Below are 23503 nucleotides of genomic sequence, written 5' to 3'. Positions count from 1 at the left end.
GTTCTTGTACTCATTTTTGTACATCAGAACCATAAATTTCATTCTGTAGATGCTGGTGAACAAGATAATTAATGTTATGTCAATCAAGATAATCCCAATAAAATGGGGGTTTCCTTTTTCACCCAGCTTTTTGCTAGAGATCTGTGGAAAGGTTCATATTTCCCTTGGAATTTTAATTTTAAAATATTTTTTAGGCTGGGGTCTCAGTGGTAATTTCGAAGTTTCCCCCCACTTTTCCCTCTGTTTCTGTGATCTCAGCATTTCCTGCGCCTGGCACGATGGATATCGATTCCTGCTGCTTTTCCAAAGATATTTCTAACTGGATTAGTTGGCCAAAACTCCCATAAAATTGATGAAGCTGCTTCATTCATTCATAAAACCCTTTTGTGAGGCTGCTTTAGCGTGAGCAGAATTGCAGGGAGGCTGAACTAGAACAGAAATGTGGGATAATGATTTTGGATAATCTTTGCAGATAAATCCAGCTCCTGGACATGAGGTCACAAGAGACCCTCCGGAGCCTAAAAATGAATTTGAATTTCCCTGGGCTTGATTTTCCTGTGCAGGGTTTTTATGGCCCTTTTTGGGGTTCAGCAGTTCTGTTTTCCTGGGTGTTTTGGGGTGGGATCCTATCCTGGAACTCTGGGCTTTCATGGAGGGGGATCTGAGGCGGGAGTGAGGGAATTTTCTGGAAATCCAGAGCATGGCACAGCTTCAGTTTGGTGTAGATCAGGCTTTATTCCAGGCAGGATTAGGATTAAGCTGGATTTTGGTGGTTTTGGAGATGTCTTTCAGCCTTGTAGGGTTGTGGCTCTCCAGCTTTTCTCCCTCTGTTTGTATTCTTGAAGAAGTTGCTTCCCTGGTTTTTTTGTTGTTTACCAGATCTGACAGAATCTAAGTGAAGGAAATATTCTTTCCAGATCTTGATGAAAATCAGGAGAATTTGGGGCAAAATCTTTCTGTAGGATCTAGAGATATGAGTATTTAGGATGTTGTAAGAGCTTTGTTGTGTAAAATGCATCTGATAATACTTGATTTGTTACACAAAAATACTTATTTTGGTTCTATATGAATAAAAAGCTTCATTTTATGACTTTACTGTTTATGTCTCTGTGTCATCCCCATAGTTTTACTTTACAAAGCCATATTTCTGAAGAAAATACTTAATTTAATGTACAGTCCATGTTGTTTAATTTTTGAGAGATTGCACTAATTGAAAAGCTGTATAATAAGAAAGTTTTTTAAAGGCTCACTGGCGTGCTAAAATTTCAAAGATGGTTAAACCACAAGAAAGCAACTCCAACTGCTCTGAGGAAAAAAAGCAAATAAACAATTGAGGGCACTGTATTATGCAGTTGTTTCTGTAATTGGGGATGAGTTGTGTTCTGTTAACATTTCACTGAATTTTCTTTTAATTGCAGTTAGTGATGAAGAGCTGAAGAAAAGAATAGCTGAGGAACTGGCACTGGAACGAGCCAGGAGAGACTCTGAAGCTCAGAAGAGAAGGTTGGTTCATTAATAATAACAATATTTCAAACAAGCTTGCCTTTAATGCTTTTATTTTATTTATCTGCTTACTGGAAATAACTGAATTTTGTGCACAAACTGCCTGTGAGAGCTCAGGGGGCTGCAGCAGGTTTGGATATTAAATCCATGTTCAACAACAAATGAGCTGGAATTTCCTTGTAAGAGCTGATCCAAACTGTTGCTCTAAATCCCCTTTGACCTCTGGAGCTTGGCTTTTTTTGCTGCCTTTTAAGCTCAATTTTGCTGATTTCTCTGGAGCCCAAATAATCACTTTGAGCTGCACAGACAGAGCAGGGTGGGGTCCCTGTGACCCCAGGGCCTGAGCAAAAGTACCTTGAAATGGGAATTCTGGAGTTTTCTGGGAATTCTGGAATGCCCAGGATGTTTTGAGGTACTTTGAATATGTAATATACTGTATTAAACCAGTTCACACCAGTAAAACTCTTTTGGTTCCTCTCTGTATATTGAAATATTCCTTTCTTAGGCATGTTTTATTCTTACAGGTTGCAGTGATTCTGAAAGCCTGATCAGAGCCATCATTACTAATTAAAAATTCCTCTTTAAATTTAGAAATTTTGCTATCTGCTGAACTTCTGTGTTGATTTCTCCTTTCAGTGATTGTTGTAAATAGATAACACAAACACACTCAGTACAAATACAAATATTCCACACTGTCCTCCACTGAGAATGGGAAGAAAGGCTCATTATGATGGATTAAAAAAAATTAGGCTGTAATTAGTACTACTTCAACTGTCTGCATAGATCTCAGTTGTTTCCTACCCAGCATTCTGTTATTTAATTGAGTTAGGTTGATGGAGTATATAATTAGATAGGACTGTATTAATGTCCCAGGGAAAAAAAAAAAAAAATCAGGCTTTTCTGTTTTTTTTTGCATCAGCAATAAAGGAAATCAATAACTTCCAGTGAAATCCCCCCTCTCCTCAACTGGGCTTTGGAAGGAAAACTTGGGTTATTTTGGAGCTTTTTGAATGCTCAAGACTTCAGCTAAATGGGATTAAAATCTGGAAATATTTGGTTTGCAACTTCAGCATTTTCTAATGTGACACTTCCAGTACCTTCCAGAATTCTCCTTGCAGGGGTTGTGCCTTGGTCTGTGAAAGGGAGGGAGCAGATGGGGTAAAATATCAAAGTAAATTGATGATGATGATGATAAAGAAAGGAAAAAGATCAAAATTTGTTCACAGCTTCAATTCTTTTCCAGTTCTGATTTATTTAATTAGTTGTTTTTGGTTGTTTTAGTATCATTTTTACACAGTATTTGCAATTATAAAAATCTGGTTTTAACAGAGCATAGAGGTTTTTTTGTCTTGGATGAAACAACTGTAAAAGATGCAGATGTTTTTCTATAAGTAAAACTTAAAGTCTTTATGGGCTGAATTCTGGTGGAGGTTTGTGTTTTAAAAGCATTCAAGAAACTCACATTATTCAGGTAAATTCTTTTGTCTTTCATGTGCAGAATGTTCCAGCTAATAGAAACACGGAATATAAGCTGTAGTAATTTGTGATATAAATCCAAACACATTGATGCTGTTTTGGAAAACAGAACAAAACCCTCAGCTCTACAGTTAAGCTTCTTGACCTTGCACTTGTGATTTATTAACAATTTCATTTCATAACCTGCTAATTTTAAGAGAAATCCTGTTGGGATGTAACATCAAAATTAACTTTTTTACCTCTATATTCATCTCATGGATTGTTTTACCATGGATGGTATATTTTACATATTTATATTCTCACTTCTTTCTCTAAACCAGGGTTTTTTTCCCCAATATTTCAATGAAATAACATTTCAACATAAAAAATATCTGAAACTTTGGACTGTTTGTTTGTCTGATTCCAACTGCCTAATAGCTGATTTTGGTGCTGTTCTGTGAGCAGTGGATGAGCACATTTGGGTTTGATTGCAAAATGTCTTTTACTCATTTCAGACTGTGAAGGGAAGAAATCTTAATTTGAACTTCTAGCTAAATTATTTATTCACACATCCCTCCACAGTACAGATGGGCTGCTATATAAAGTTACAATCTGTGCTTATTTTGGGGATTAGAGCTGAAGAATGACTCTTAAATTGTATTTTAATGCCATCAACTCTCTAACAATATATGAATTACAGCTTCTATTTAACAGGACTTGGAATAATTAATAAAATAGTGATTTAGACCCACCCTGGAATATATTTCCAAAATTCTGCATTGATTCCCCTTTACTCTTCCTTTTACTCAACCCAACTGTTGTTCCTCACTTTGGGTTTTTTAACATTTTGAAATGTTTCATCTGAAAAGCGTTTTCATTTTGGAAAGTTCATTTAGAAAATTGCTGATCATTGATTTACAACAGAATTTGTAGAGTTTGCAACAGTAACTGGGAGCAGTTAATGTGGCAGAGCTGCAGTCTTAGGGTGATACTCAAGGGAACATATAAGTGAGAGGATGGACACAAAAACTTGAACTTGACAGTGGTGACAGGTAATAAATGATAATTAAGAGAAGAATTCTGAATAATAAATAAGAGAAATCCACACAACTCAATGGACCAGTGGGTGATGATTTCAATTTTGCCTTTTCTCTGCTTATTCTAGACAAGCTCAGCAAATGTTTAGCATTTTTTTCTAATTTCCCTAGAAAATGAGGAAATTTTTAATGTCATGGCTTTGAGAACAGGCATTGGGGAAATAACTAAATTTCCTTCTCCCATCAGAGAGCAGAATTTATCTACTCCATCCATTAACTTTGTCCTTGGATACAAAGCTCTTCATTTGTTGGGCTCCACCATACTGATGGTGCTCAGTAAATCTGTTTTTCAAGTTTGCTTTAAATGAAAAGTGCAGGCAAAGTAAAAAGTATTTTGAGGCAGCAAAAAGAACAACTTCTATCATCAGCATAATGATAAAATTTTAGATACTGCCAAGCTCATCAGAGTGCTGGATTCCTCCACTAAAATATACAAACCACTGCTTCAGAGGCAAGTGGTGGATGTGATTTCCCATGGAAATTGAACGTTCCTGAATGATGACTTGCCTTTTTTTCCACCCCTGAAAATCAGAGAAATTTCAGACTTTTTATTTTGCTAATCATTTAGCTGAGGCTAATGATATTTGGGCGGGGTTCAGTTTCTTGCTTGGTGAGTGTTTCCCAGCTTCCACTTGTTCAATATGATTTGGCACAGGGCAAATATTAATTTTATGTAGACTGAGGTGTTTTTGCAAGCTGCTGTGGCATGGCAGTGCCTTCAGTAGTGCAGGAAGTGTATTTTGTTCAAGTCTTCAGTACATTCACCCCTGGAATGGTGTTGGTGTGCCAGAAATCTGTCCCTGCACTTTGGCTGGGACTGTCCTGTGACGTGCTCTGATTCCAGGGCTTCTTTCTTAGAGGAAAACTCCTGCTGGAAGGAGGAATTTTAAGGCAGGAAAAGGCTTAGAAATAGACTTTGGTTTGTTTTGGTGGCCCTACAGTAATTCTGCTGCCAGCTCTGCTCTAGAAGTGTTTAAGGTATGGCAGAGGAGGAGAGGAGAAGGCTCCAGGGAGAGCTTCCAGCACATTGCAGGCCTGAAGGGGCTCCAGGAGAGCTGCAGAGGGACTGGGGCCAAGGCCTGCAGGGACAGCACCCAGGGAATGGCTCCCAGTGCCAGAGGGCAGCCAGGGATGGGATCTTGGCAATGAGGAATTCCTGGCTGGGCTGGAATTGCCAGAGCAGCTGGGACTGCCCCTGCATCCCTGCAATGTCCAAGGCCAGGCTGGACACTGGGGCTGGAGCAGCCTGGGATAGTGGGAGGTGTCCCTGCCATGGCAGGGGTGGCACTGGGTGAGCTTTAAGCTCCTTCCCACTCAAACCATTCCAGGATTCTCTGGTGGCTTTTGATAATTGAGTTTTTTATGTGTATCTGCCATCTCATCACCTGTGAGCAGGTGGTCAAACTTGGGTAACTTTTCTCTTGAAAAATCCTTTCCTTGAGTAATGCAGACGAGAACTCATTGAGCGTTGTGTGTGGGTTTGGAAAGCCAGGTGTCTGCTGAGGAAGGCAGGAGCCTCCCCTGAAATGGAAAATGCAAACCCCCTCCTTCTGAATTGTTATAATTTTGAAATGAAGGGGCTCTCAGGCAAAGATATGGGAGCAGGAATAACAGTTCTTTACTAGGAAAATTAAAATACAAATGCAATAGTACAAATAAAGAAACCAACCCACTGTGAGAGTGAGAGCAGGAGGTGCCCCCTGTGTGTCAGGGGGTGGCACAGCCCCATCCCATGGGGGCTCAGCCCTCCTGCAGTGCCAGCTGTGGCTCTGCTGGAGCAGGGATCCTGCACAAGGGGGGAGTTTTCCTCTGCAGCTCCAGGGCTGCTGGAGATGGGCCTGGGCTCCCTCTGGCAATGCAGGGCAGCAGAAAGCTGCTCCTCTGGCAATGCACTGGGCAAAGGCTGCTGTGCTGTCCCAGCACCTCAGATTGGATCCAGGTAGGAATGCTTGGCTCCTCCCCTGGGCGCAGCATCTCCCCATGGGATGATGGGATTGGATCAGCCCTACAGGGACACTCAGTGGCCATGGACAGCAGAGATCTCCTGGAGGGAGGATTGGCTGTGGGAGAGATAAAGAAAAAACTGCCCCATGAACAGAGAGAACTGCCCCAGCTCTGACAGATGGGGATGGAACACACAGCCCCAGCCACATCTCTCAACCTAAGACACATTCCCTGGGAATGAAGTGCTGGGTTTTGTTCTCTGTGGCTCTCTGGGCTCTGGAGGATGTGACATTTTATCTGTCACCAGCTGGACAACTGATTTCAGCCTCTGTTTTTGCCATCCTCATCTGTTTGGAGGAATCTTTTTAAACTGTAAATGAGCTTTGACTCCGCCCTGGTGCATGGAGTTGCTCTGTGATGGGTTATTGAAGTTGTAGCCAGGAGATTTTTTTATTTGTTGTTTTGTTGTTGTGCTTCAAGGAGGGTCTGGAGATAACTGCTCATCACTCTGGGGTTTCAGTGATGCTCTGAGTGCCTCCCCCCAACCTTTTTTTTTTTTTGTCGTGTCTCAGCAGTCCATTGCATAAATGATGAGCTCTTAGTAAACCTGGAGTAGAGTGTTGGTGCAGAACAAATTCACCAGTGAAATGTAAAGTGAGAGAAGAATGAAGAAGAGTATTGGACAAGAAACCTTTGGGAAACTGCAAACCAAAATTGTTATATTAAAATCAATACTGGGGCTTGACCTTTCTGTGCTAGTGGATACTCTAAAACTTCCTATTGATTTCTGGTGTAATGACATGTTTATTCCAGTTTCCTGGCACAGGTGTGGAGAACAAGGGGGAAAATAAAATTATGGATTTCTTTACAGTATTAATTTTATATTTCAGTGAGTTAAAGATATGAGGAGCATCTTAATGTATCTTTAGTTCATATGGGGAGCTAATTAATTGTGATGAAAATTTCTTCAAAGCATTCTTTTCCTCCTAAATGATATTTTTTTTCCCAAGTAATCAGCTATGTTGAATTGGGAAACCTGCTTTTTCTTGGAGGATTGTCCTCAGGGGGAGCAAAAAGTTCCTTTTTTAGGAAATAGCTGTTGTTTTGTGTTCTGCCACAGGGACCTGTTGGTATTGTTTGGATTAAGTGGGGAAAGAGTCTGGAAAACTCCATCTTCTCTGCTGCTGACAGTCAGAGGAAAAGCTGGGAATACTCCAAAGCAGTAAAAGTGATGATAATTGTTTTGATATAGGAGAGCTCAAAAATAAGAGTTTAATATCTCCTGGTAAGAGAAGCTGCACTGGTTTGGTCAAACCAGAGATCCCAGTTGATAATCACATCGAGGAATGCCGAGGGGATTTTTATTTTATAAAACTGGTTTTATAAAAACTTAAACCCTTTTTCCTTGTGTTGGAGTTCTGGCTGCTGAGAATTTCAGACTTTTCTGTGCTGCCAGGCACTGACCCCCAGGAGAACCCTGCACTGCCCTGAGGCCTGGAGAAGCTTCCAGAATGGAATGATGGAACTGGGATTGTGGGTGTGCAGTTTGGACAGGAGTGTGTGAGATCACAGCGGGGAAACTCAGAGTTTAAGGGTTTAGAATGCAGGAATAGATATAAAGCAAGATGCAGGTTTGGGGGCAGGGCTGGTCCTTCTTCTTCTCCTTCTCCTCCATGGGTTTGGGTGGTATTTTGTAATTAGACAGAAAAATCTGCATTGCAGACTCCCAGTGAATAATTATTAAGTTAAAAGTGAAAATAATTTAAGTATAATTTCTTAATTAAATAATTTAACCTTAAAAGACCTTATAACAAAAGATTGTTAATCATTTTGTACCTTACTAATGAAGAACTGCAGAACTCACTACCTATAAAACTATAACATAAATAAAAATAATAAACACCTAAATCTAAACACAAACTAAGGTCTCAAATACCTTCAATCCCAACCTCAAAAAAGAAAAAAAACCCAGTTCAACAAAAGAAAAAAAAATCCAAACCCCAATATTTAATGGATTGTGTGAGGATAATAATGACAACAACAACAGCAATAATAATAATAATAATAATAATAATAATAATAATAATAATAATAATAATAATAATAATAATAATAATAATAATATAGTCTTATGATATGATATTATTTTAATACAACAACAACAACAATAATAATAATAATAACAACAATAATAATATAGTTAGGAGGAACCCAACTATAATAACAACTTCAAAATCTGAAATTAAAAAAAAAAACAAACCCTTGGAGTGCCAAAGGGCCCCTTCAGCCTCAGGGCTGGGGAGATTTTGGCCTCACATCCCACCTTGAGTTCCTCCCCCCTCTCTCAGCAGACACTTCCCTTGTCTGATCTCACACTCAGCAAAAGATTTGGATTCAGATGTTTGTTAGTTCTTATTTATATTGCACTCTTTATAATTTGTGTGTTCTGTAGTATTTAACTCTAATAAGTTAAAATGGAGATATATTTCATTTTTATAAGGTTTTTTAAGGATAAACTAAGAAATGATACTTCGATTATTTTTACTTTTAACTTAATAATTAATAATATGAGACACTTAATACTTGTGTCTCGTAATGTGGATTTTTTTTATTTAATTATACAATATTATTTAACCTCATGAAGAAAGTGAAGAAGAAGGTAAACAAGAAGAACTAGGTTTTTTTTAAAACTTCCATCTTGTTTTATATATATTATTATACTCTAAAACTTTAACCTTATGTTTTTTATTAGGTGATATTATACACTTTTATTTAAACAATACACTCATAATTTTAGTTTTATCATTCAATTTTGCAAGCTTTTTTTACAGCTTTAGGTCAAACGCAGTGTTCTCTTGAGGGCCAGTGTCTGTCAGTATAGAAAATCTAAAATTTTTAGCAGTCAGGGTTCCAACAGGAGCCTTTTTGGGCAGGCAGCTCTTCAAAGCAGGGAAGTTTAGTGTGTGATTTTTACCTGCAAAATGCCAAGGAAGCATAAAAGTGTTTATCAAGTTGGGAAGTATCAAACTGCCTTAGAAGCCTGTTGAAGTTTTATTGTTTTCAGTAAAAAATGCATTGTTTTCAGAAGAAAAAAAGGTGTTTGGCAATGGCAGAGTTGCTCTCCAAGGTTTCCTGCTCTGATTCTCCATTAATACCATTATGTCTGGCTCTCAGGATATGGAGAGATGAATCTTGGAGATGGGAGGTGAAAATTGGAGAAAGCAGAGCTATAATTCACTCCTGCCTTTATAAACCCCAATTTTCAAGGGCTTATTTTTCACATGGATTTTAAAACCTGCCATCTCAGCTGACAACTTGGATACTGAGCTTCATCTTGATCAGTTTATTTCTAGGAGAGATGGGAAAATGACTTGGAGCTAGTGAGAGAGCATCCACAAAAATAATCCTGCTTCATAGTTTCAGATTCAGGTAGGAAAGAGGAAAACTATTTCCCCCCCTGGCAATTTTAAACAAACCTTTGCTTTCAAACTGCTGAGCTCTTTCATTTTGAAAAGCAGCAAATGAGCAGCAGAGAAACACTTAAAAATAGTAATAATAATAATAATGATACTAATAAAAATTTTTCTAACTGTCACTTCATTTTAATGGATAATTAATGTTGTCATAATTTCAGGACTGCTGTTGCAGTTCCCAAGGGGAAGGATATTAAGTTGGAAAGTAATTTCAAGTGGAGTTATGTGGCTAGCTAAACATACACAAATTATGTAAAGCAGTTTTACAATTCTAACTCAGGTTCTCTGTGTCCCTCAGGCATAAAAGTGGGCATTTGCTCATCTATTTTGTCTCTATATAATACTGATCTAAATGCACCTATTTTAAAAGCAATGGCTTTATGAAGTGTAATTAAAAATCCCCTCAAACAACCTCCCCCCCTTCCTACTCACCCCTCCTCCTTCCAACACCAAACACTGCCCCAAAAACACTCCCACAACTCAGGAATCTCCAAGAAAACTCAACCACTGACAAGAGTCACTGTCCTTGTTGCTCTGAGTGTTCACAAGCTGTCCATGGAAGTGCTGTTGGTAAATTGAATTAATTGGAGTGAGTTGAGGAGGTAACTGAGATTTGAAACGAGTCTTGGATCTCCTGATCAAGGCCTGGCCCAAAACCACGTGGTCATTAGCAGGGATTTTTCCTTTGACAGGTGTTAGGCTGGGGTTGGAAGGCAGCTGGGGAAGGGAGAGGGATAATGAGGGGGTTCTGCTGGATGGTGTGGCTTGGATTGAGTTTGGGTGATGTGACAAGTCTGGTGTTTGAAATAGGGTGACTGAGGCAGTGATGGTTATGTGGGACAAGGTGGAAAATAACCTTGAAATTGTATTTTCAGTCTTGGCTTGGGTTTGAGAACAGACATCATGGAATCATAGAATCATGGGATGGTTTGGGTTGAGAGGGACCTTCAAGATCATCTCATTCCATAGGAGCAGGGACACCTCCCACCATCCCAGGCTGCTCCAGCCCCAGTGTCCAGCCTGGCCTTGGACACTGCAGGGATGCAGGGGCAGCCCCAGCTGCTCTGGCAATTCCAGCCCAGCCAGGAATTCCTCATTGCCAAGATCCCATCCCTGGCTGCCCTCTGGCACTGGGAGCCATTCCCTGGGTGCTGTCCCTGCAGGCCTTGGCCCCAGTCCCTCTGCAGCTCTCCTGGAGCCCCTGCAGGCCTGCAATGTGCTGGAAGCTCTCCCTGGATCCCTCCCTTCTCCAGGGGAACATTCCCAGCTCTCCCAGCCTGGCTCCAGCCCTGGAGAAGCTCCATGGATTCTTCTGGAATCTCTCCAGCAGCTCCAGGTGCTGCTACTGCTGCTGCTGAGGGTCCCAGAGCTGGACACAGAACTCCAGGTAGGAGTTCAGCCTAAAGAAGGAACAGAATCCCCTGCTCTCTTTGTTGCTGCTGTGGAACATGTCCCAAACTCGTGTGGGAGTTGTGTGACAGTGTGGGATGGACCAAAAATGAGGGAGGATTTATTGGGATGGATCAAAGATGAGGGAGGAGTTACTGGGATGTGAAAAGGTCAGTGCCAGCTCAGGGATCAGTGCTGGAATCACTTCACTGTTCTCAGCACTGTGTATCATGAGTTAAGAGCTAATTTATATTCATGTATGGCAAATGTTAAGGAGGAGCAGTCACCCTGAGGAAGAAGTGGATATGGAATAAAGAGATGGAGTTCTCATTAAATTTAATCATGAGAAGTTCAAGCATAACTGCTCAGAAGGGTGATCCCTTCCCTCTTCTGCCTGTGCCAGAGTCGTGAGAGCTCCTGGTCACTTGTGATGGATTTGTCAGAGGGTTTTAATGGTGCTGGGTCTGGTGGCTAAAGTGGGGCCAATTTGGGTCCCTGTCATCACATTTGACTGGTTTTGCACTCATGAAATGATGATAAATCTGGGTTTGATGAGATGTGTGAACCTTTTTGAGTTCATATATTCCCATGATTTTAAAGCTTCAGCATTTTGGATTTGGATTTGGAATCTTGAAATCATGGAGTCTATGAGGCTGGAAATTCCTTTAAGATGAAGTTCAACCATTAATCCAGCACTGCCAAGCCACCACTAAACCATGTCCCGAGGTGCCACATGTTCAAGTTGTTTAAATCCCTCCAGGGATGGGGACTCCAGCACTCCCTGGGCAGATGTGCCTGGGCTGGACAACCCTCTCCATGAAGAAATTTTCCCAATATCCAAGCTAAGCCTCCTCTGGCACAGCTTGAGGCTGTTCCCTCTCCTCCTGTTCCTGTTCCCTGGGGTTAGATCCCAAATCCTCTCCCGGCTGTCCCCTCCTGGCAGGGAGTTGTGGAGAGCCACAAGGTCCCTCCTGAGCCTCCTTTTCTCCAGGCTGAGCAGTAGGAGCACCAAATATTTGAAAGCAAAATGTCCTTTTGACACCATGGCTTTCATGTGCAGAAAAATGATATTTTCTGGTAATATTTGCATGATTTGAAAGGTTTAAAAGTGAAATTTTAGAACAGTTGTTAAGAATGTCATTGCTACTAATGTTAGGAACAGCTCCTGTCACTTGTGCTGTGCAAAGTCTTATGTGAGTGGAGAATAATGTTTTTAATGAGTGAGCAGTGGTAGAAACTTCAGTTTTGAACAACTTCTTTGTGTTTTCTGTGCCTTGACCTCCCAGATAATTTGTTTCCCTCTCTCTGTCCTTCGTTAGGTGTTTGTAAAATCAGAAAAACTTGAGGTAATTTCCCCGACTTTGCAGACAGGTGAGATGGAGGCAGAGAAATCTCCATTTCACACCTCTCAGGGCTCAGCTCAGCTTGGAGATGTTTTCCTGACGTCTCTCACATCCTTTCAAATCCCTCGGCAGCTCCGCCGGTTTCCAGCCGCGGCTTTCCTTGGCGCATCCCGCTCATGAAATATTGAAACTCAGCCCTCACAGACATCACTCACTCATTAATATTGCAGCCTGCCCTAAACACATGGCTCCAAACATTTTGGGATCTTCTGTGAGTCCATCAGGTGCAATTAAGGAGCTTGTTGAGGTCCAAGAAAGCAGAAAACCTCATGAATCCTCCTCATATTGTACCATCTCCAGTTGGAGTGAGTTTTTGGGTTCCATATTGAATGATGCCTCATTACATTTTTCCCTGATTTATAGAGGATAGGATGATTTTCCTGACAGTGGACTTTGGAAGGGGGAATATTTTGATTTTTGCTTGCTTGGAAGTAATGAAAAATGACACTGTTCATGCTTTAGGCTTGAGTGAGTTTATGGTGGAACGTCACAGATCCATCAGATTGTGTAGCTTGGAGACTGTAATAAAGATAAAACAACTGGCAAGTAATCACTGCCCTGAAAAAATAGCAAAAAGGAAGTGCTTAGGCTTTGATAGTGTAATAAATTTCCAATATCTGAAAATAAGGGTTGGAAATGACAAATCACTGCATTTCTCTAAGAGTATTGTTTGCCAGTTTTGGATTTCTGTGGATTCTTGATTAATGGAGAATAAACTGTGAAGTGGCCATCAAAGCACAAAACTAATATTTTTCAGCTTTTCTCAGTGTGCTGCTGTTGTCTCTGAATTAAAAGGTGCTTTTTCCTTAATTAACATCTGCAGGTGTTTTTCAAGAACAACAGAAATGGATATTTTGAAGTAAACAAAAGAGGGAACTCTTGTGGATTTAGAATTAAATTACTCATCTTGTTATTGTGGCTAACAGGGGTCATGCTGGGCATGAGGAGAATCCTGGGCCATAAATCCACATGGCAAAATTAACAATTTGCTTTTCTTGAACTTAATTAAAAACTAGATATGAAAAGGATGGAAACCACTTAGAGTGCAGCAAAGTTTTATCAGTTTTTTTTTTTTTTTCAGAGTGTATTTTTGTTTTTCTTGTGATACAGAAAACTCCTTGGCCCTCAGAGAGGATTTCTTGTTCGGGTCTTAAATTTCTATTTCTGTGTTTCAAATTCTAATTTCTAATTGGAAAGTGGAGCCAGTTTTATATTTGCGCTTCTCTTACCCTGTTTGACTTTATGTGATGGTTGTCAGTTATTAATTTTAGGTTGTGATTTAATTGAGACATTATCTTTCCTCTTGTTTTGCCTTGTGTTACTATGTTGTTATTACTTGATTTTAAGGGATGTGGGTAAAGTGTTTCAGTCTGTTTTAGATCATGCAGTGAAATATTTGAGAAATTCACAGGTAAATTCTCTTGTGCTTAGTCTTGCATGTAGGACGTTCATAGTTCAAAAGCTGTACAATAACAAATGCCATTAAAATCCCATATTTTCTGCTCTTCCAGAAAAAAAAAAAAAAGAGAGGAATAAAAAGATGGAATGCAGAAGCAGAAATGGTTTTATGGTGAAGTGTTTTCCCTTTGGTCTGAAGCTCTGCTGGAGAGGAGGTTGGAATGGGTGGTTTGATCACATGGATTTGATTTCTGCACCTCCTGCCCATATCTCAGAAAATCAAAGTTAACAAAACCCGGCTTTTTATTTATTTCTATTTTAAATATATTTAAACTTTTTATATTTATGTATTTTTTATATCTGGGAGTGTCTTCCAGAATCCTTTTTGCTTCTTGTTGTGTGATTGCTCCTCGAGGTAATGTGGTGGCTTTTGTGTTCAACGTGAGCCAAATCTGATTTAGAGGTGGAATGTACTGCAAACATTATTTTGATTAAAGTGACTTCAGGACTAAAACAGTCCAAAATTTGTCTTACAGTGGAGCCTGAATATGACAATGTGATAACAAAAATACTCAAATTCTTGTTATGCCTCTCTGACAGGAATAAATCTTCTGAGATCCCTAAATCCTGGGTGATTGGTTTGTCAGGATTTACCCATCCTCTTACAAAAAGATACAGATATATAAATTTTCTTCACAGCATTAAGTTAAGAGTGTTGAAGTTTTCAATGACAGTGCTGGGGAAAGGCAGGAATTGTTGCTTTTTTTGTGTTAGTTGTGTGCTATAAAGCAGTTGAGAAATGAAATATTGTGAAGTGTTAACGCAGACTTTAACTGGAGCTGCTTCTTAATGCTTGATGTGTGTTTTCCAATAGCACCATGAGAAGTGATTGCCTTGCATGCCACACTTCATTAAATCAGCCACTCCACACTTCTTAAAGCAGTATTTCATAATTATTTCGAAGGATTTTATTCAAAAAGATATCAATTGTGTGGGGAAAATGTATAGCCAGCAGCCTTTTCTGCTGCTTCAGCAGCTTTTTTTAACATCCTTTCTGTATAAATGATCAGTGTAATGCTCTCTGTTGTCTGGAGTTCTGTGCTCAAACACAAGAACCATTAACTTGAGCCTTTATTTCTGCTGTAATTAAAAATGCCACTTGAAAAATTCCTGTGGAATTCCTGGAGTAGTGACAAGTATTCATATACATATATATATATATACACACACACTTTTTTAAGTTTTATTTTTTTATTTTACTTTTGCCTAGCTAATATAATTTATAGATAATAATATCATTTATTACTGTAAATCCAGCTGATGTTTGCCTTTATTTGGTACATGCTGAATGCCAGGAAAATGAATTTGTATTGCCAAGGAAAAAAGCCCTACTGGAGGTTGATGCAGGCGAATGTTTGCCATCAGCAGGATCTGCAGAATGTTTGTTTCATTAAGCTCCTACAAGCCACCCAATTATGGAACTCAAATAAATGAAAATGACTTCAAAATCCCGCTTATTTGTTAAAAACTCTGCTGAATTTCAATCAGTTGAGATGGCAGTTTAGGATATTGTTTTGGGAGTAAAAACTGCCCTAAATTAAAGTTTTTTTGAGGAATTTAACTCGTTGTGTTGTGTGATCCTGGTCACAGAAATAAGGGTGAGAGTTGATAAAAAAAGAGTTGAAATTTTTGCTTGAAGGTGCTGCCAGAAGCAGTGTTGGACATAAAAAAGTTCCTTTTTGGCCTAAATAGTAAAAAATTTGATCATGAAATAGTGTCATTTTCTTTTATGGTAGAACACCCTGCAAGGAAAGGGAAAGGAAGGAAAAAACCAAACAGTAAAATGCATTTTTTTTTTTGACTGAGGTGACCTGAGTGTTTTGATCTAGATTTAAATGAGAGATTAGGAAGAAGATCTAATTTGATAAAAAGAAGAATTAAATGTAAATATCTTAGCGCTGGGGGGTTGCTTTATATTGGCTTTTTTTTGAGTTTTTTTTTTGTTCATGAGGGTTTTTTGGTTTTTAATTTTTCATAGTTTAAAATATTGAAACTTTTGGCTGGGTTTTCTCCTATTTTATATGTAAAATATGTTTAATATCTTTTAATTACTCTGCTGTGTACAGCAGTATAAAGAAGAGACGTTTTTAATGTAAAACCTCTTTTAGGAGGTCAAATCCAAGAAGAATGAGGAAGCATCTTCCTTCAGTCTTGGAAAGCATTAAATGCTCTTTGTTGCTCACCAGAAAAAGGTGCTGAGACTACTATTTTGACACTTTTTTTCCTTTTTAGGCAAAACATGATTTCTCCAATCCAAAAGACAACCAGCATGTTTTGACTGTGCTGTGTGAAGGATTGTTATGATTGTATGAAGGATTTGTTATATCAATCCTGATGGAGTAATTTAGGGGACCTTGGGAAATCACTTAATGGAATTTGGTCCATGTCTGCATAATCTGACTTTTTTATTTTTTATTTTTTTTTAGCTGGAGTAATTGAAGATGCAGCTTAATAAACTTTTATAAAGATTCCCAGTTGGTAGCTGCATTTCAGAGGGTTTGGAGCTGAGCACTGAAGTAATACATCTTGTAATTGTCTTTTTTCCTCCCTACCTCACTTAAATGCATTCCCTGGGGAAGAATCTAATGTACTCTAATGCTGGTACCTTTTACAAAGTGACCCGACTCATTAGGATTTGTTCTCCAGAGCTCCCTTGACAACAGATAAATGCACTGAGAATATTGAAGCTTCCTCTCCATCACTCTTTCAAACAACAACAACAAAAAAAAAATCTATTTGAAACCCAGTGTTTCATAGCTCCATTACTGCTCTGAGTTCCGTGCTTGGTGTCACAGCACACAGGTTTTATTCACTGAGTGTTCCCATGAAAATGAGACACGGTGTGCTTGTCTCAAGCACTCCATTGAAGGTTTCAAATCTATTTATGGCTTGTGACATAGAAACATTGAGAATTTTCTGGGCCTGAAGTTGCCTTTATTAACTCTGTTGCAACAAGTTCAATAACTATTTTCTCTGCTCCTCTCAGGTGGCTGGGAAAGGTTGATGATGGTTCTTCGATCTTCGTGGAGCTTGGGAAATGGATGAAGTCCTTGGGTTTATGGTGTGTTTAGGGAGGAAAGCACTTCCCCAGTGCAGGAAAGCTTTTACGTGGAAATTGAGTGCCTGCTGGCTGCTGGGAAAAGGATTTTCCCAGAAAAATGGTTCCATAAAACCAGACAAAAACCCAGCCAACCAACAGAGTTCTCTGCATCTTACTTAAAAATATATTTATTGAATCAGTTTTAATTTATATGATTTAACGAACAATTGTGTCAAAACTTGTAGCTTTTGTGTATTCAGATTTTGATACTTCAATTAGAAATAAACTTCTGGATTCTTTCAGTGAGTATTTGTATTTAAGTGTCTTAAGAAGCCAAGAGTAAAAAGCATTGCTGTGACAGCTTTTAAAGCGACTTACCTGCTTTGAAACAACACTTGGAAAGTAGATTTTGAATTTCCCCTCAGCCTAAATCTCCCTGCACCTCCTGCAGGTTGAAACAAGAGCAAATGTACGTTCGGGATGAGTTTGGCAAGCTGCTGGAACGGGAGAGGATCTCCTCAAACGAGCACCTGACTCGAGCCATCCTTCGCGAGAGAGCGGCCACCGAGGAGGAGCGGCAGAAGGCTCAGCGCTTTGTGAGTCCTCACGTGCTGGGAAGGGTGGGAGTGGGGCAGGAAAGTCTCACAGATGTGTGTGTGCTTGGCAGAAAGGTCTGTGAATGGAGAATTTGAGAGTGACATAGAGGTGGAAGCAAGTTTTGGTGTAAAAGAATAGTGGATGTGTAAATTGAGGATTGCTCAGCCAGTCTTGCTGGACAACTGAGAAAGCAGAGGTTGTGTCGTGTCTCTGAATGTAGAATTTGAGAATGAAATAGAGATGGAAGCAAGTTTTGATATAGAAGAATAGTAGATGTGTAAATTGAGGTTTGCTGAGTCTGATTTATTAAAAATATGGATATTGATCTAGTACCGATATCCAACTGTGGTGGACAAAAACTCCCTAACAGTTCAGAGTTAGAAAGTGAATGTTTATTGTGGGATAGCTCCCAAATACACACCACAATTTACAGGTGATTCCAGGGTCCTTTTATCTGTACAAGTATTGAATACCCAAAACACAAATCCATATTCATAACTTTGGTACATCCCATTCCCAGATCCAGATCAATATGGATATTGATCTAGTACCTATATCCAAAAACTCCCTAACAATTTAGAGTTAGAAAGTGTGTGTTTATTGTGGGATAGCTCCCAAATACACACCACAATTTACAGGTGATTCCAGAGTCCTTTTATCTATACAAGTATTGAATACCCAAAATACAAATACAGATTCACATCTTTGGTACATCCCATTCCCTGCTCCACGTGGTAATTAGTTCAAAAGCTGTTAAGCATTTGTTCCTTGAAATGAGTCCGTGGTCCCTTTCATGGGGAGGGGTCCCAAAATGAGGAAGTAAATGAAGTCTTCCTTGTTCTGACCTTTCCACCTTTTCAATGCAAATATGACAAATGAACCTTTGATGGAACTCCCATTCCCCATCTTCAAATGGTTTCAGAACAGAGGAGGCTACAATTGTCTTATGTTCCTAAAAGCCATTTATCAGTTTCTATATTCTTCATTATAAACCCAGCTAACCAAACATTGTGCTGACAAGCAATCAATTATTAGTTAACTACTAACTCTTAACTTCATCAAGGACTACCCATTTATTTTAATTAACTCCAATAAAGCTGATCTCTAACTAAAATCTTAGCTCCTCTAAAATCTCTAAATTCCTTAAAGTTTATGTCTCAAGTCTTGCTGGACAACTAAGAAAGCAAAGGTTAAGTTGAGTCTCTGAATGTAGAATTTTAGAATGGAATAGAGATGGAAGCAAGTTTTGATATAGAAGAATAGTAGATGTTATTTCCTGTATCAAAGCTGAATTCAAAATCTCTACCACAGGGAAATGCATTTCTGTGTATCCTTTGTCAGGATGCTTGAGAAATTCCATATTATGGATGTGAAAGTCCTTTGTTTAGTTATTTGGCTGGTTAATTATCACTTGCTTCAGAATATCAAAGTTAGCAGTTGTGTCATCTGGGTTTTGCTCAATCTTCCTGGTTCCATCTGGGAAATTTGGAAATAGCTGGTGCTTCTTGGGTTCAGGTTTGTTATCACCACTGCAGATTTGCCATTTCCACTGTAGCCTGTTCATTCTTTGAAGTGGGTACTCTAAGATTACAAAATAGCAATAAGGTTTTGTTTATTTCCTTAAAAATGAAAATAGTGAGTAATTCTCACCTTCCTATAAGCCTGCTCCTTTATTTTCCTTCAATTAATTTAATAAATTGAGGATTGCTCAGCCAGTCTTGCTGGACAACCAAGGAAGCAAAGGTTATGTCGAGTTGGAAAGAGGTTCTGTGACTTAGAGCAAAGAATAAGCTGACCAAAAACAAAAAGATGTTTATACCAAGCAGAAAGATTCCACAGGCAAACAAGACATGTCCATGTGGCAAGTAGAAAAAAGTCTAGTTATCTGGCTGGGTTATTTTTAATTTTCCCTTGCTTCAGAATATCAAAGTTAGCAGTTGTGTCATCTTGGTTTTGCTCAATCTTCCTGGTTCTATTTGTGAAATTTGGAAATATCTGGTGCTTCTTGGGTGCAGCTTTGTTATCACCAGATATTTTCCATTTCTACTTGTTCATTCTTTGATGGGTGTACTCTAAGATTACAAAATAGAAATTGAAGAATTTTCCACTGCAAGAAAACTGAAAAGCAACTTTAAGCTTAAACTGTGACATACTAACTCATGTGGTTGGATAGCATTGACCATAACATGGTAATTGCAGTAGTTATGACAGGCTGTAGGTAAAAGTAAAGGTATTGGTTGGTTCTTATGGATTAAGATGCTCAGCAAAGAAAAATTTATAATGCAATGTAACTAAAACTAAGGGTCTTCAGGCCTGCCTGCAGCTGGAGCTGACAGCTGTAGTGTGCCTCTGTCACCAACCCTGGACCTTTATAACATCTTGGATACAATAAACTGCATTTTGAAGACCCCATGGAGGCTGTTACTCTCAAATATTTACAGAAATCACAGATATTCCAAGCACCTTTCTCCTCTGGCCTATTGGTAGAAGAGGAGAGCAGATCTCTTATTTTATTTCTTTTTTCATGACTAGGTAGCAGCATGCCATTTTATTTTGGTTAAATATCCCTCTTTTAAGGGGTTTTGCTGCTTGTTTCCAACTTTGGAAGCAGCTCAGTGAAAAATTCTGTTTAAAAGATTCATCTCTTGTTAGAGCTGATGTATTTAACCTTCCTGACAAGGAAATTGGAACATATGGTTGGCTGTTTTCCTCAGAAAACTGACATTATACAGTTCAGTCCATTTCAAATGTCTGCCAGATTTATAACTTCCTCTATGGAGTGTTTGCTTGCTGTAGTGAGTCTCTATTGACTCTTCTTTCTAACAATAATCATTATTGTATGAGGTGGGAATATGCTTTAAAAATACAAATATACTTGAGGGTGAATACTAAAGAAATCATTATTTTCAAGGCAAAAAGTTGAAAATACTTAATGTGAGCATTGCTGTGAAAATAAATGGGAATGACTTATGTCAGCTGCAACATAAATATTTGTTGAGCTCTCTAAATCTGGAGTAAAATCCAAAGTTTTTGAGGTTTATGGGTTGGTACCTTAGTAATCAATCACTTCAATAAGCAATAGCTTTGTCTGTGCTGTGGGATTTAAAATCTGATGTTCATGTTATTTTTCCAAATCCTGATTTTAAACCAAACCAATTCCACCTCAGTGCTGATATCTTTTCCAGCAATTTCTGGATTCTTTTTCACCTCTGTGCTAATGTTATTGTTGAAGAATAATTTCAGTGTTGTAAACAAATGTTTAATATTTTGTCATTGTAAAACATGGGAACAAAGGAGAATGGAAAGGAATTATGACCAAGGTACAGCATCAGTTATGTGCCTTAAATCCTTGGATTCTTAATGTTGTGTGGGAGAGATAAGGGTTTTGTGGCCTGGAGCTAATGAGGAGCTGAAGATTTATAATGGAGACTATTATTTGCATAATTACTGGGGGTTTGCATCTTTTTCTCCCTGTTGTGGTGATTTTGGGAAGCACAAGCTGGATTTCTCCTCAGCCAGAAGCTCAAGAAATTCCTTATTATGGATATGGAACTGCTTTATTTAGTTATTTGGCTGGTTAACTTTCACTTACTTCAGAATAAAATATATAATTTTATATATATATATATATATATATATATATATATAAAGTTAGCATATATATATATAAAGTTAGTTATATGTATATAAAGTTAGTTATGTCTTCTTGGTTTTGCTCAATCTTCCTGGTTCCATTTGGGAAATTTGGAAATACCTGGTGGTTCTTGGCTGCAGGTTTGTTATCACCAAACAGATATTTTCCATTTCCCCTGTGGCTTGTTCATTCTTTCAAGTGTATACTCTTAATATTGCAAAATAGCAATAAGGTTTTGTCTGTTTCCTTAAAACTGAAAATAATGAGTAATTCTCACCTTCCTGTAAGTCAGCTCCTTTATTTTCCTTTAATTGGTCAGATTTTGTTTCTTTGGCTTCATTGCTTACCCTAACCTGTGCATTTATTTCTTGTAACAGAGCAGAATTCCAAATCTGTACCACAGGAAAATGCATTTCTGTGTATGCTTTGTCAGGTACTGTGAAGAATTCTGTGTTTCAGTAAACTGCTCCAGCAGGTTTGTATTTTATGGAGCCCGGATTTGCTTTGTCAGACTCTTCTTGGAGAAAAACAAAAGTGTTCCTGAAGTGTCAGTACCAAAATAAATTCCTTTGCTGCTGCTAAATTGTTAAAATAGTGCAAAGGAAAAGAAATTATGGTGAGGAAGGAAGAATTTGATTTTTCCTTTGTAAAGGGTGCTAATTCAGGTTTTAATAAATAGATGTAAAGTGAAGTCACATTTCCCATTCTTGAAGAATAAATTTATAGTGTTATCCCAAAAGGTTAGAATTAGCTTTTTATACAAATGAGGGAATAAAAAAGGATGAAATGATGTGTTAATACCTGAAATACTTTTGTGCTGTGACATGTTCCATGAAGTGCCCTCAGTTCAGGGGTTGGCAGGTGGCTGCTGGGATGTCAGCTCCTGCAAAAACACATTTTGGGCTAATCCAAAGGCTTGCCAAGCAGTAATTCTGACATTTGTGCCAGCAAAAGTAGAAATTATTGTTCAGAGTGGCATTTCCAAACCCTGGAAATCCCTTGTGGGGTTAGTGTGAGGATTTAATCAACTCTTGGTGCTTAACTCAGCAGAAATTAAGGCAGCTGCTGTCTATTCCTGGAGCAGTCCTTGAAACGCCACTGGCTGGGAGCATTTTGGACACAGCTGGTTTTGCTTATGCCACAGATTTGGGATTTCCTTGTCCCACAGATTTGGGATTTCCTTATGCCACAGATTTGGGATTTCCTTATGCCACAGATTTGGGATTTCCTTATCCCACAGATTTGGGATTTCCTTGTCCCACAGATTTGGGATTTCCTTGTCCCACAGATTTTGGATTTTCTTATCCCCCAGATTTGGGCTTTCCTTATCCCACAGATTTGGGATTTTCTTATCCCACAGATTTGGGATTTCCTTGTCCCACACATTTGGGCTTTCCTTATCCCACAGATTTGGGCTTTCCATATCCCACAGATTTGGGCTTTCCTTATCCCATAGATTTGGGATTTCCTTATGCCACAGATTTGGGATTTCCTTGTCCCACACATTTGGGCTTTCCTTATCCCACACATTTGGGCTTTCCTTATCCCACACATTTGGGCTTTCCATATCCCACACATTTGGGATTTTCTTATCCCACAGATTTGGGCTTTCCTTATCCCACAGATTTGGGATTTTCTTATCCCACAGATTTGGGACTCCCGTATCCCACAGATTTGGGACTCCCTTATCCCACAGATTGGGATTCCCTTATGTCACAGATTTTGGATTTTCTTATCCCACAGATTTGGACTTTCCATACCCCACAGATTTGGGCTTTCCTTATCCCACAGATTTGGGCTTTCCTTATCCCATAGATTTGGGCTTTCCTTATCTCACAGATTTGGGCTTTCCTTATCCCACAGATTTTGGATTTTCTTATCCCCCAGATTTGGGCTTTCCTTATCCCACAGATTTGGGCTTTCCTTATCCCACAGATTTGGGATTTTCTTATCCCACAGATTTGGGACTCTCTTATCCCACAGATTGGGATTCCCTTATGTCACAGATTTTGGATTTTCTTATCCCCCAGATTTGGGCTTTCCTTATCCCACAGATTTGGTATTTCCTTGGCTCCCAGTACATCAGGGTTGGGTGCTTTGATGGTGAAGAATTTATTTTCTTCTTTTCTGTCATGTCAGTGCCGATAGGAGCTGAAGCAAATACTTCACAAACCCATCCTGCAGCCCTCCCTAAATGCAGCCAATCTGCTTTATAACAACTCCAAAAGCAGCTCCACTGAGGAAATTGCAGAGTCTGTGTGCAGGGCAATTGTCAGGGGGGGCAAAATGAGAACTGCTTGAAGTGGCTTTGCCACCAATCGAGGTGGTTTTGTACCTTTAGCTTTACTCACTTTGGAATTGTGACATTTGCAAAGCATCTCAGTGTGATTTCACCAAAGGACAAAGTGCATTGTGTGCTGGAAGTCAAGAACTGCAGCTGGTTAAAAATACTTCTTTTTTCCACACACTCTTAACGTGGATATGATGGTTTTTTCTGCCCATTCCTCTTG

General features: G+C 39.0%; 1 protein-coding gene across 2 annotated transcripts in view; it reads left to right on the top strand.

Annotated features, from left to right (window-relative positions):
• Positions 1–23503, top strand: part of CHCHD3 (coiled-coil-helix-coiled-coil-helix domain containing 3) — a 144839-nt gene that overhangs the window by 20725 nt on the left and 100611 nt on the right. For both annotated transcript variants that reach the window (XM_066550117.1, XM_066550116.1), the window contains exons 3-4: positions 1419–1503; positions 17214–17358. In XM_066550117.1, coding sequence (XP_066406214.1) covers positions 1419–1503; positions 17214–17358 — 230 coding nt within the window. The remainder of the gene's footprint in view (positions 1–1418; positions 1504–17213; positions 17359–23503) is intronic.

The sequence above is a fragment of the Molothrus aeneus genome, chromosome 5, assembly GCF_037042795.1.
Source record: "Molothrus aeneus isolate 106 chromosome 5, BPBGC_Maene_1.0, whole genome shotgun sequence".
NCBI classification, from domain to species: Eukaryota; Metazoa; Chordata; class Aves; order Passeriformes; family Icteridae; genus Molothrus; species Molothrus aeneus.
The sequence above is the reverse complement of the archived record's forward strand: the minus strand, read 5'-3'. Positions and strand labels throughout refer to the sequence as shown.